The sequence below is a fragment of the Lathamus discolor genome, chromosome 3 (assembly GCF_037157495.1).
Source record: "Lathamus discolor isolate bLatDis1 chromosome 3, bLatDis1.hap1, whole genome shotgun sequence".
NCBI classification, from domain to species: Eukaryota; Metazoa; Chordata; class Aves; order Psittaciformes; family Psittacidae; genus Lathamus; species Lathamus discolor.
The window spans coordinates 40,357,758-40,371,542 of NC_088886.1; the positions used below are offsets into that span (position 1 = coordinate 40,357,758).

At 42.2% G+C, this 13,785-nt stretch overlaps 2 protein-coding genes across 5 annotated transcripts in view; one reads left to right on the forward strand and one right to left on the reverse strand.

The window, feature by feature from the left end:
* The window catches only part of RNF13 (ring finger protein 13), a 39,453-nt gene extending 35,775 nt beyond the window's left edge, over nt 1-3,678 (reverse strand). Inside the window, exon 1 of one of the 2 annotated variants that reach the window (XM_065674792.1) lies at nt 3,572-3,678. The gene's annotated coding sequence lies outside the window, so the exon portion shown is untranslated. Of the gene's footprint in view, nt 1-3,367; nt 3,539-3,571 lie in introns of those variants that run through there. The other variant, XM_065674793.1, reaches the window with a different exon arrangement.
* Nucleotides 3,679-3,696: 18 nt separating this feature from the next.
* On the forward strand, nt 3,697-10,858 carry COMMD2 (COMM domain containing 2). Of its 3 annotated transcripts, XM_065674798.1 has the most exons (6): nt 3,697-3,772; nt 4,645-4,762; nt 5,295-5,372; nt 5,799-5,881; nt 7,180-7,353; nt 7,856-10,858. In XM_065674798.1, the coding sequence occupies exons 2-6, from the start codon at nt 4,747-4,749 to the stop codon at nt 8,051-8,053; spliced, it is 549 nt and encodes a 182-aa protein (XP_065530870.1). In that variant the 5' UTR covers nt 3,697-3,772; nt 4,645-4,746; the 3' UTR covers nt 8,054-10,858. The 3 variants fall into 3 exon arrangements, with proteins under 3 accessions (XP_065530870.1, XP_065530869.1, XP_065530867.1); XM_065674797.1 differs by lacking the exons at nt 3,697-3,772; nt 4,645-4,762 and adding an exon at nt 4,983-5,056; XM_065674795.1 differs by lacking the exons at nt 3,697-3,772; nt 4,645-4,762 and adding an exon at nt 5,063-5,170.
* Nucleotides 10,859-13,785: the final 2,927 nt, after the last annotated feature.

A 13,785-nucleotide genomic window follows, 5' to 3' on the forward strand; every position in this document is an offset into this window, starting at 1 on the left:
TAATATATTTTAGCGCTTAAATAAATACCTTTCTGTTTTTCTTTGAAGAGGACTGTTTTAACAACAAAAACTCTTTGGAACAAATAGTAATGGATAAGTACCCTAACACAGCCTCTAACTAACCTGCAATACAGTAAGATACAAGTGTGCAGCCTGATCACCATTAATTCCCAGAAAACATCTGGCATCAGGAATATCCCCATGAGAACAACAGTAGTCACTGTTTATGAGAGCAGCCAGGAAGAACCTCCTCCTCAGCTCTCACTTCCAAATGCCTTTCACTGCGAAAACACAACCCACTGCCGAAGATCATGACCTCTGTTCTCCACTGACAAGTTACATATGACAATTTCTTTTTGCAGTGTTGCTACAGTCATAATCCAGTTTTAAAACAATGATTAGCTGTCTACAGAGGAACTCCACATTCCTCTTTGGATTAGCTAAAGCATGACCGTGCACAGGCAATCTCTCAAGAAGGCAGAGGTACAAATACCTTATGCCCCTTATAAAAACTCACACCTAAATGTGATTGAGCTAAAAAAATCCAACATTCAAACCTCCAACATATTCAACAAAAAACATATGATCCAGTGCACTACCTACTTCAGAGTATGAAACAAGCAACAACTAAGTGCTACCTTCAGCATGAAATCTAGCCACTTGCATTGCTGAATTTAGAAGAATTGCTTGGTCCACAAATGAACGCCTAAGCCTCTGCAATGATTCTTATAATCTCGCAGTGAGGAATTACTTGAAATGACATAAAATTAAAATAGTGGTAACACAAAACAGCAGTAAATACATTGGATCCAACACTGCTATAATAGTTAAAAAAAATCAAGTTTTAAAATTATATGGTACATAATTAATATTATCAGAGCATCCAGATCTCCTCTAACTCCTTTTACTGGAGAAATTAGAAGTACTTCTAACTGAACTCAACTAGGTCATTTAAGTTGTTTGTATGATATGTTAAAAACCTCAAAATTGAGGCTTATTATTTAAATGGTTCTATGTGGATTTGTTCTGACTGTAGATACAATTTTCACTATGAAGTATCTTTGTTGACTTAACTGAGGAATCACAGCCAAGACTGCTACCTTTTCTTTCAGGACTACTACATTTTCTTTCACAATCTAGGAGTACCTAAGAACTCCTGTCTTAATGTTGTATTCTTTATGGGTTTTTTAAGCAAAAAGCCCTGTCCCATGATCAGAGGTCCTCAACGTTAATTACAGCAAATACCAGTCAGTTAAATTTGATTTAACTTACACTAACACGAAGATAATTACAGTTCACCATTACTAATGGGAAAAAACAGCTGGTATTTTCAAAAACAGTTCTCATGATTCTGACTTGGTAATTCAGACATGATACTTTGTGCAACTTTCAACTAGTAAGCAGAGCAGAAGCTACAGTCACAGGAACCTGTAATTAATTGCGACATTCATGAATTTTTATTTCTAAATTAAGATTTACCAGTTCCCCTTATCAGCCTGGCCTAAAAAAAGAGGATGTCAGTGAAACTGAAAGCATAAAGAACAAAAAAAATTCAAAAAAATAACTTCTACCAGACAGAAGCAACAACACACTTGAAGCTATCACAGTATTTTAAACAAGACAGTAAATTCAGCACATACAAGACAGAAAAACATTAAAATAGTATTGAGCAAGTCAGAAAAATACCAGAACTAGAGCTGTCCTTGCTAACAACATGCATGCACAGTGCAGTCTTCTCTGTCAAAGAGTTACACACATATTCTTCTGGGCCTAAGAACTATTGCCTCAAATACAAGTTTTTTACAAAAACCTTACAATTCCTGAAATTCCGTGGCTCATTTGTAGATTACACTCTTAATTGAACAAAACAGCTTAGAGCACACAGAAATATAGGTTTATGTAATTAAAGACTATACAGCAAACCACACAAAAAAAGTCAAACTTGACTCTGCACTAATCTTCAGCACTTTACATCTGATTTTCCAGTTTAAGTTCTCCTTAAGTAACTCCAGGTATTTTGAGAATCATTTTTCCTCCCACACTACATTCTTGAACTCACAAGCCTGAGGAGCTACACCGCTCCCTCACAGGACTGAACAGGCTCACCAGGTCAGAACTGATGAGAGGAGAATGTGGGGTGTGCTGTATTACAGAACACCTACAAGCAGCAAGACAACCATGAAGAAAACACGCTGACTTGGAATATACCAGACAAGGTATTGTCCATGAAGAAAAGGCAGCAGTAGTACTGTTGTTTGAACAACAGATAACATGTTTCTGATTACACTTTCAAAGGAAGGGGAGAGCAAAACCTCCCTTCTCACCAGAAGATAAGGGTGGCTGGATAAGCTCGACACAAAGACAGCACATAACAGATACAGCTATCTGCTGTATTGGACACAAAGAATGTCTTGCCTGCCTCTTAATTTGTTAACAGTATTGTCTGCATTAGTAATAGGGGCTGTGAAACACACAATGTTTTTAACACCAATGCACTGACTCCAAAACCAGAATAAGCAACTTCAGTGGAAAACATTCTTCTGGATACAGTCCCTACATCCTGCCAAAAATACTAGTTTCACACTTGCCAATGCGAACAAGCTTTAGGAGCACTTTTAAGACAGATGTCAGAAGGACATTACATGGCTTGGGACACAGATGAGAATCTTCAGGACTTTTGGCAACTATCCACAAACCAAGCTCCACAAAGTACACAGGTAACCATCAAATTTTCAGAAGTTTCTCTCTATTAGTTCAAAAAGTATTTCACAGCAGAAGACAACACAAAGTAATTCCTAATCTGAGTAGTTATGCTCATAGTACAACTCTCAACAGAACAGCTCTTTCCCCTTCCATTAGTGAAAAAAACCTCGCACATCTGTACATTTCTACTTTAGTGCTGAATAGGATTACAATGCTTACAACAATCCCCAAAATCACACGACCCCACAAAAACGCTGTCCTGACGCAAACTCAGTGACAACATTCTAAATCTCCATCGACAGAACTGAACATCCACCGAACTGAAAACTAACGCGCACACAGCAAGCTCCGTGTTCAGATCTGGTAAGATGCACGAGCTATTCCTCTCAACCAGTTTCCATCTTTCTACAAGCAACCGGGTTGTCTGCCAGCCAGGCTCCACGCTAATCATTCTCTTTCAAGCACAACCAGTCTCACAGCGCACAGCCAGCCTGAGGGGAACCACACACCAGGCGGGGCCGTAACATGTCAGAGCAAGACTTCAAGCTTTACCCAGTCGGGAACAACGCTCGAAGAGCTTTTCAGCTCCTTCCTTCCCACCCTCCCTCCTGATGAGGCGGACCTCCGCGCGTGAGGGCCTGCGGGAAGGGGCAGCCAGGCTCACCGCAGCGGGGCCGGCCGTAGCTCCGCCAAAGCCGCACGGGGAAACGGCCCCGCCTCGCTGCTCCAAGGGTGGAGGCAAATAAGCGCTGCGCAATGGCGTGACAGAGCAGGTAACTCCTTAACCGCCACGAAGCCAGGACGCCCAGCAGCAGGGAAAGGTGCCGAGAGAACCTCTCGACCGCGCCCCCGCTGTAGCGGCCCTCACCTGCGGGCCCGGCACAGGGCCCGGCGCGGGGAGCCGAGAGCCGCACCTAGGCCGACTCCATGGCGCCCTCCATCCGCTCCGCGGCCACAGCGGAAGTCCCGCCCACCGCCGAGCAATAAGAGACGTTGGCTGGGGGGCAGGCCATTGCTCGCCTGGGCTGCCACTCAAGCGCTGGCACCGGACACGGGGCGGGCTTAGCAGGTGAGTGGCAGAGCGGGGCTCAGCAGCCGGTCCCGCCCGCGAGGGGCGGGGCTTCCTGTGCCACGTCACCAGGGGCCGCACCTGCAGCCGGGCAGGGAGAGGGGTGGGTCCGCTATGGCTACTCGAGCTTGGGGTCACCATGAGCGGTCGCGGAGGTTGCTTGTTGGACTTTCTGTGGCGCTTGTGTTGTCAGCAGCAGCGGAACGTGAGGAAGGCGAGCACCGTGGCTGTTATCACGGGTGTCCGATGCTGGTGTATAATCAATATAATGTAAAGGGAAAAACGACCCTGGGTGTGCATACTTCGGAGGAGCTATCCCCATGCACCTCAGCGCTGAATAAAAAGCATTCCTACTTTACAACTTTAACGAGTTGTGGAGTCAATCCGCGGATCACTGGCGGCCAAAGTGGCCTCCTCAGCCCCTCGAGCGTGGCGGAATCGTGGCTTGGCCGCAGTGTGCCGTCGCCCTCGAGGTCTGAGCTGGAGTGAGGGACGGCGGAACTGTCCCGTCGAAGTACGTGGGGCTCGAGTGCCGGAGAGTAACGTAGCCGCCATGCCTCTACCTCAGTGCGGAGCCCGCCGGTCCTGCGGAATGGCGGGGTGTACCCGGCGAGGGAAGGGCCTCAACAAGCTGCCACATCGAACTCCAGCACTGTGCAGGAGACAAGATGGTTTTCCCCATTTTGTGTTAAAAAAAATTCAACCAGAAAGGTGCCCTGGAGAAGTGTTACACTAAACACAAAAAGTAATAGGGTAGGAGGAGAGGGTGGGGGAAGGAAGGTAGCAAGGTGGGGGTCATATAGCATGTATCACCTGTTGGATCATTGTATGTTTCCAGTCTTTGGCTTTACGTATTTCTTTTTCCTTGCCAGTGTACAGTCTATTTCTCTGCACTATCTTATTGATGTTCTCGGCACAAAGGAAATGAGCTGCCATTGAAGCAATTATCAGCATTCCTAGAGAAGTTCACTCACATGTATAGATATTCAGGTTTGGGTTCCCCCCCCCCTTTTTTTCATGCATGTTATCTCCACTGTTTTAGCTCTCTTTTACCTTTTCCCATCAGTTTTACACTTGCTTTTCAAGCATAAGATTTGTATTCCTTTTTCTCACTTTCAAACTTCCTGTCTGATCACCTTTACTTTATGATTTCTGGGAACCGAAGGGCACAAGGGATTGGGATCCGTTACGTCACTTCAGCGCAGCTCGCCCGACAGCGAACGGTGTCACGGCAGTCATCAATGCTGCCTCCCGCCTCCCTTCAGGAGGAACCTCCCCGCGCAGGCGCGTACCGGTGCAGAGGCGCACCCTTTCGTGCGCAGGCTGGGGCCATGCTGCTGGTGCTGTCGGAGGCGCAGAGGGCGGATTTGGGTTGTTTGCCGCGGGCGGGCACCGCAGGTTCAGCACCGGGACGGGAACCATGGGGAAGCTCGGGGGTGCGGCGCGGTCGGCGGCGGGGAAGACCCGGCACGGGCGTGTGCTGCGGCGGGGGGTGCAGCGGAGTTGTTTTCTCTCGTTTCAGCGGTCGGCGAGCTGGGGCGCCTGGCGGTGGAGCTGCTGCGACGGGGCGCGGCGCCGCGGGCCTACGAGGCGGCCGCCAGTAAGGCACGGGTTGTGGCGGGGGGAGCCGGGCTGCACGGGGCCCGAGGGGCAGGGGAGAGGGAGAGGGCTTGGCTCAACTCAGTCTAGGGCCGTGTCACCGGGTGTCGGGCGGGCCCGGCAGCGGCAAAACCTGCCTGCCTTCGTGCGCGAGCCCGGCGTCGGGCGGGAGCGCGCAGGTTCCTTACTGGGCCGTGAGAAGCGGTTTGGGCTTCTCCTGTGCGTTCTGGGTTGTTTTGGGTGGGGGATCGAACTGGCTGTTTGTCCCCCTTAACATTCGTATTTGAGGGGTGTGCAGCCTTCTCGGGTGTTTTACTTTTCTATGCATGTTTTGTAAGTTGGCTTGGGATGAATTTCCAGGTATTTTTGCATTGGTGCTCTGGCAGCTTAATGGAGAAGTAAAAGGTACTTTATGCTTTCCTTAAAGGAAAACTTAACATCGACATTGACACTGTTCAGCATGGAGTGGAAGGACTGACATATCTTCTTACTGAAAGCTCCAAAGTTATGGTGAGGATCCCTTTGTTCTCAAATTCAAAGATACACCAAGAGGTGTCATCTAAACATGTACAGCTCTGAAAATACCGATGAATAGAGAAAACCTAGTTCACAATTCTGATGGCATGTGTTAATTTCAAAAAAAGGTGTCTCTTACTGAAATACTGTATCTGTGTGGATGACTGGAATTTGTATTCCACGTCTGAAGCTAAGACTTGATGCTGCTTTAATAATGTGTAGGGAGAACATGCAGTAATTTAGTTGGTATAGAGAAGTATACTTCAGGATTAAGCATGTTCTAAATAACAAAACTTGAGTGAAGGTGTTTTTATTGTTGTACAGCAGCTGCGCAGGATGTGTGCTGTTCTAGCTGCCTGATAAGCATCCTAACGTTTATCTGATGTGGTGGGTTTGAGAGCTTTTCCAGCTCCTGTCATCAGAAGTTTGGGTGGGTGTAAACAGGTATTAATAATATAATTACGGTTTCCATTGGGAGAACTTCCTACTTTTGATAAAGTAGGATATTTGAACAATGACAACATGGAGAAGGGATAAAGACACGAAGAATTCCAAATAAAACTCAAGCAGGCGTTGTGAAGTGAGGTGGAGAAGGGATTGAAATAGTGCAGAATCTTCCCTAGAGGGAGGTAGGATGACTTGAATAACAGATAAATACAGGGTACTGTGGCAGAATATAGCTGATCACAGAATGTGTTTATGAATGAATGTGCTGTAACGGCATGATACTTACTGTTGAATATGTAACTGCTGCCACAAGGGTGAACCACGTCTCCGGTTCAGCACAAAGGCTGAAGCTGAGGGAATCAGCTTCTTGGGGGCCATGCCAAGTTACTGTAACATGGTCCTTGAAGTTGTACCTGGTGCTTGCTTACATCTGCCAACATTCAGGTCATTTCAGAGTATCTGAGTATTGGTATTATGTTCACATACTGTTGATAAATTGATGACCAAAATATGTACTTCCTCATGAGAAAGCTCAGATGCTTTGTTGTGTTGCATTTTGTTCTCTGGTGTGAAGGCTTAAATGTGAGGGTGTTGAATTTTTTTTATAAAAACCTGATCTAAAACTGTTCCTGAAGCTCATAATAACTAGCAGCAATACATCAACACATGTAAATCACTTGATGTGGATTATTTGTTTTGTCCTGAGTGTAGATCTGTCCTCATATGTTCATGCAGGAGAACAACTTCACCATAGCATATGTAATATTTACTTAGTTTTTGGTTTTTTCTCAACAAATAATGATTATTGCACAGTTCTGTATTAAGGCCTAAATTGTTACTTCTAGATTTCTGAGACAGACTTCCAAGATTCTATTCATGTTCTGGGATTCTCAGATGAACTGAACAAGTTGCTGCTCCAGCTGTACCTTGATAACAGGAAAGAGATCAGGAGTGTTCTGGGTGAGCTGGCACCAAAGCTTCCCAGCTACCACAACCTTGAGTGGAGACTGGATGTGCAGGTAACTGCTGTTCTCAGTGTTCGGCCTTTTACTTTACGTGTTTTTAACATCTTAAACAAGTACTAAACAATTTATATTGTTTAAAGAAATAGAGGCAGCAGGTTTTCATGTGTTTAAAACCAACATAGTTTTGTGATTGCACCAGAGATAGCTAGTTATGAGGTGATTAGGATATGTAATGATGCAATGTATTTGTTGCTTTACGAAAACTGGTCTCGTAGCTCCACTGGTGTGTTAAAAATATTTGCATATACTAAATATATTCAATCTCAAATTATCACCTGATTTTCAGAAATACTATCACATTGATTCGAGTGGATTAGTATTGCCTAATGAGAAAACTGAGTAATAGATTGTGTGTATATTTCATGTGGGTGAAAAGGATTTTTAAGCAGTCCTCCAAGCAGGTCCTGCAAACCAGTTGTGACTTGTAAATGTGGAAGCTGATAACCCTTGTTTGTTTGTCTCCCTGTTCCTATTTCATCTGAACCCCGCCATGCAGCTTGCAAGCAGGAGTTTGAGACAACAGATCAAGCCTGCTGTGACTATAAAGCTACACCTTAATGAGAAGGACGATCAGACTGCCCACGTGTTGCAAACGGACCCTTCCACCCTCCTGCACCTAATCCAGCAGCTGGAGCAGGCTCTAGGGGAAATGAAAACGAACCATTGCAGGAGAATAGTGCGTAACATGAAATAGGAATGTTTGGTGGTTGCCATCTTATTGAGCAGTTTGTGAAATGACTGAAAATAGTGTTCACAAATAGATTTTGAAGAAAAATAAACATCTGGATCAGATGAGATGCTGTCCTGTGCCAGGATCTTGAACCAGTGATAATTACAGGCTAAATGTCCTCTGGGTGCTAACCTGACACACCTGCCTGATAGGAGATAGGTAATTGGTTTTGCTTTACTTGCAAATGTAGAAATGCAGTGTGCTATGCTGAGAATTTCTTTAGCTCTAAATAAATGTTGTTCCACTTGAAGAGCTCACCTACATTAAGTAGAGCTATCCCAATATTATATGAAGCTGCACATTTATTTTTACATTTATCAGGTAGCTTTTTCCCTTGGTTTTGCTTCTGTTTTGAAGTTAATAAAATAAAAAAAAAAAGAAACCCACAAAACTCTACTGGTGGGAATGGTCCTTAACCACTTCCGTCTAGAAAGGTACCTCCATCTAGACCCATGTACATGCAGGAGTCAATGTGGGACTGCTGCCCTCTTCCTGCAGAAGATTCAGTTTGGAGGCTGGACATTACATGGCTTTTCTACCCTTCTAACCAGGGTAGTCCACTCTAACACAGTCAGCTGTGACCCCTGCTTAGGCAGCCTCAGCCACAGACAATCCCATGCCCTAGACGTGAGCTAGCATATACTGGTTAGAGGTAAAAGATGTTCTGAGAAATGGCAGAAGCAAAACTGCAGGCTGGGAGGCAAGTTAATAGTACTAACTTCTGCTGAATCGGACCTTGTGTTGAGATGCAACCGTTTTATTCCCCTTGCTTGGGTAGTGTGCTCACAAAAGAAAGACTAGCCAAGTATTGCAATGTAAATGATGCATTTCCATTTTCAAGAAAAAAGTCTTAAAGATTATGTCAAAAATATTTTTTCAGTTGTAATCTAATGCAAAGGTTTGTAGCTTCTGGGACTAAGGTTAAATATTTTTCCTAATGTTATACTGTCACTAGTGAGGGTGCATCATAAAGCTATTGAAGAGGACAGATGGGCAAGAGGGAACTGTAACGCACAGATGTTGGTAGTAGCTGTGTGTTTACTGTCTGTCATGTCAACACCACAAATTTCTGCATTGACTGGGTCTTCGTAGTCCCAAGTGCATTGTTTTCTTGTTGGTTTGAATGTTTGGACCTTTGAGAGCTGCAGTTTCAAAGGAAACCTGCCAGGCAAAAGTGCTTTAATCAGTAACATTAGCTTAAAGAGGTCAGTTTCCTGGAATAGGGAGTTGTTTCTGTAATTGCTTTGTGTAGTGTGATGATTGTTCACACAAACTTCATTTCTTCTCCTCTATGCAAGTCAGTAACGGGTTTCATTTACCATTCATATGTGGGGACTTTTTTCATAGAGTCACAAAATTTTCTTCACATGTAGTACGTGGTACTTAAAAGTAATTAAGTGTTACTACTTGGGATTTGTGATTAGTACTTTCTTTTTTCTTTTTTTCCCCATGTAATTGGTCTACATTTTCAGGTAAAATACAGAACAGCTTATATGTAGGCCAGGTTTTTCTCTTTATTCCAGCTTCTCACTGTAGCTGTAGTTTAGAACTTATAGCAGCAAAATAGAAGTTTTGGATACCAGTCCTAGAAGCTTTTTGTGTCTTAGAAAGTTCAGTGACTTTTTTTCCAAAGTGACTAATCAAAGTCAATCTGTAGGCAATGCAACATTTTAACCTTGAAGCAGTTTACAAACATCAATTAAGTTATGAGTATATTACATTACTGCTTCACCTATAACATCTTTTGAATATGGAGTATAATATTTTGACCTTGATGTAGAACTTTTGACAGGTTTGTTTCATATTTAACATCATTTTGCAGAGCTGCCCTTTCTGTGGGTGTCAGTATGGTCTCAGTTTACCAAGTCAGCAACTTGTGAGTGGCTCCCTGGCACCTTTGTCATGGAGCACTAAATTCAGGCGAACATCATGCCACTGCAGAGTCTAAGTGCACAGAACAACTAAACATCTAACTAGTTCAAGTACAAACTGGATTATTTTCTCAAAAGCAAAATTAGGCTCAGCCTTAGCTATACATGTCTCAGCAGTGTATCCTAATTTATTTTTCCTGTCTAAACAGCAGGGGGCAGAAAATTTGTTTTTTACAGTCTACAAAGGAGGAGTTCCACTATGTAGTCATTTCGGTGTTTGTCTTGCAGTGAGAATTGTTTGTTGCAATACGTAGCTTGGGATGTATTTCACTTTATATTTTTTGAATTCATATTGATTTTAAACTGAAAACAGTAGAACTTCCAGTTTTCAATAACTGCAAAACATTCTTTCTTGATCTGCTAATGAATTTGCTAAGCCACTTAGCTAAGAACATAATATAAACCCCAACTGTTAAAGCTCAGGATAACATAATTTGTTTGGTGTTGAAAAATGTTTGTATTCTTTTAAGCACCGAGTAAACTCAAGAGGCAACACTTTTCTTCCTCCTGCTCTGATTTTTAATCCTTTGAATGAACTCATACAATCACTGTCCATTTTGTAAAATCTATCGTTTAAGTCTCTGATCCAGGTTTGAATCAGTTCCTCATCTCTGAAGTGTATTTAGGATCTCCTGTAAGCTTTATTTTCTTGCACTTTTGCTTGTCTCTGCCATGCATTCTCATGAGTTTTTAATGTACTGGACCAAGTATTTTTTTCACCTGGTTAATTAATTAGATGTGGAAAATTAATTACATGTGGAAAACTGTTGTCATCTAAACGGCGGTGGAGTTAATTTAGATCTACACATACATGAATAAAATCAATACCTGAACTTTGCATTAGGCCTACAATTCTCATTTAACAGAAAACCCACTGAACTAAGATTTTGTCTTAACACTATGTTTTGAATTTAATGTTAAATGTATTACTGGTTTAAATTTAGTACTGTTTAGGAAATGTGCCCATGTATCGAGTCAAAGGTATGAATGGTGACTTTGTTTCAGTCCTAGTTTTTGTAAGAACGCCTGTTTCCTATGCTGTGACTGTAAGATTAACAATAGATAGTGCGTAGGAAAGGAAGTCCCAACGTTAGGAATAACCTGGCAAAACTCCATAAGTAAAGCTCTGCTGGTTGTTACTGCTCTAAACAAAGGGAAGGAAGTCTTCTCTCACACTGCGCTTAGCTTTGTGCTCAGGGTCAGGTATATTACAGCACAATCTGGTTTTTTTAATACTCTTGCTGATTTTAAGTTGTGGCGGTTTTATTACTGCAGTTGTATACTGAAATTTTACTTGTCCATCAGATTATTTGTATCCATAGCAAATACTATTATTTCATTTAGGGTCTGGATTTTTATTTGTTTGAAATGTGGCAGGTTTTAAAGGCTACCAGTAGTTCTGTAGCAGATAGCAGAGTGCTTTTATGTACATGAAAGTGCAGCTTTGAGTGTGTAATAAATTTTAGAATACATTTCAGGGATTACCATAATCATCAGCTTTACAACTTGTTTCTTCTAGATTCTTTATTAGAATTTATTCTAACTACATAAGGAAAGGCAATCTTTCACTCCGTCCATGAAAATAACAAAGTTTGTAATAGGGACACCACTCTTAACTAGTTGCATTCTGATTGGCCCAAAATGTAGGTAATATTCAGGCTAAGATGCAAACCATAGTGACCAAATATGCTGCAAAACACATTAAGTACATTGTTTACCATCATTAAATATGTAAGAACCTTCTACTGATACTACTCTTTCTGTATCTATTGCTCTGTGAAAGTAGGTTTATGTTGGTTTGGTTTGGCGGGGGGGTGTTGGGGGGCTTTTTTGTTTGGGTTTTTTTGGGGGGGGCTGTTTGGGGTGTTTTTTTTGTTTATTTTTTTTGGGGGGTGGGGGTGGGGATGGTGTTGGGTTTGTTAGGTTTGGGTTTGGTTTTTCTTCTTCCAAAAAGAAAACTTAAGTAAATAGATTAAAACTGAATTTCACTTTATGGAATATATCTTACTCCATGGCGTGCTTGTGTGTGTGTGAACATTCGAAGTAGTACTCCTTAGAACAGATGCTTAAAATACCAGAACTGCAGAAGCTGGGAAGCTTCTCTACACAGCTGTTCACGTGTTTTGTGTTTGTAAATCTACCATAATAGAAGAATTTCTGTCCTGTTAGGTTTGTCTTTAGCAGAAGCCCTAAGCAAATCCTAATTTTAGAGAAACCTCTCCGTTAGTACTTGTGCTATTACTGAAACAAAACTTGTAAACGCTTTCACGCTAAATTTCAGGAATTGGTTAATAATTTGACATGAATGGCTTTTAAAATCACCATTGTGTTCTTCTACATCCAAATGTATCTTTTAAGATCTAAGAATTTACATGTTTCACGAATATTTCTCAGTTCTTGTTGGAGACTGCAGTTCGGGTTTGGTGGCAGGCAGCAAACAGGCTGAAGTGGAAGTGTGTACTCACCATAACCATTCCCGTAACAGGGGAGCTGTCTTAATCTGTGGCGTTGCTGAAGCTGCTCTCTTTCAGTGGGTCACTGTTAGAACCCAAGCCAAGCATGAGATGTTCAGGTGTCCCCTGCTGCCTGTTTTTGTCCACCTGAAGACTAAATTCGCTTGCTGGCCTACATACTCACACCCTCACTTGTGGGCCTTTCCCTGTGCAGCTAAACAAAAAGGGACATGGAAGAGAAGTACTTCTTTTTCTGCTTTGATAACTATTCTTGCTGTCACATGTGTGCTCAATGGCAGGACCACATCTTAAGTGTCTGGTTTTATACTAGTCAACTTTCATGCTTCCTAGAACAACAATCTCCCTCTCATCCCTGCTTGTTCTCCCGCAAAGTTTTAAAATCAGTACCAAGTATGAGTTTCCAGGCAAAAAGAAAATACATGACGAAAACAGGGAATACTGATCATGAGTGTTGTTTCTAATCGCTAGGGGAAACAGAGGATCCAGCAATTCAAAAATAAAAAGAACAAGTTATGTAGGACTTACCTTCTACAAAGTGGGGAAAGGTGAATACAGAGGGCTGAGCAGCAAGTGCAACCATCAACACTTCATAATGTGTTATGAAGTATAAGACTCTGTTCTTTTGTTTATATGTATCTATACACTTATTAGGTAACAGCTGAAATATTTTACACTAACAGCAGTAGCAGATGTCAGAATAATCAGTCTCATTTCAAATAGTTCTGCTAAGCTTGAGCAAATCATATGCTTTCTGTGTTGGACACAGGAAATGCAAACTGGAAGACTCTTCCAAAATAGCAAATCTGAATGATTGTAATTAAACTATTAGCTTTGTTTCCCAGCAAAATCTACACCAGAAACCCCTCTGTGTACATGAAGTTTTTATTACCAAGAAAGAATGGTGTATCTTACTGTATCTTCCTGCAAGTTAAATTAGGCTAGAAAAAGTATTTTTCATGCTGGTATGATTCTCAGCACTATTTTATGCTACCCTTCAGCTAATATTTGCAGAACTATTCCAGAATATTTTTCTTCTTTAGCTGCTTCTCCTGTGTATTTCAGTCTTATTAGCTGGGTTGTTATTCTGGTATTGTCAGCAGAGTTCACACAGGGAGCCAGACTGACGTAACTATTCCAGAACAACTCATGCCAATAAGGTCATATTGTATTAAGCAATTTCTTCTTTTCTTATTGCAGTTATGGACTTCTAGTCTGAAGCAACAGATCAGGTCTATTTTACATGACTATTTTTGGACTTATTTATCCCCAGATAATTTGGCCAAAAATCATA

Bases quoted from the DNA above. Each gene is read 5' to 3' on its own strand.
- COMMD2 (XM_065674795.1), top strand. From the start codon at position 5,104: ATGCTGCTGGTGCTGTCGGAGGCGCAGAGGGCGGATTTGGGTTGTTTG. The intron at 5,373-5,798 runs GTAAGGCACGGG...CTTTCCTTAAAG, and splicing joins GGCCTACGAGGCGGCCGCCA to GAAAACTTAACATCGACATT. The intron at 5,882-7,179 runs GTGAGGATCCCT...TGTTACTTCTAG, and splicing joins CTGAAAGCTCCAAAGTTATG to ATTTCTGAGACAGACTTCCA.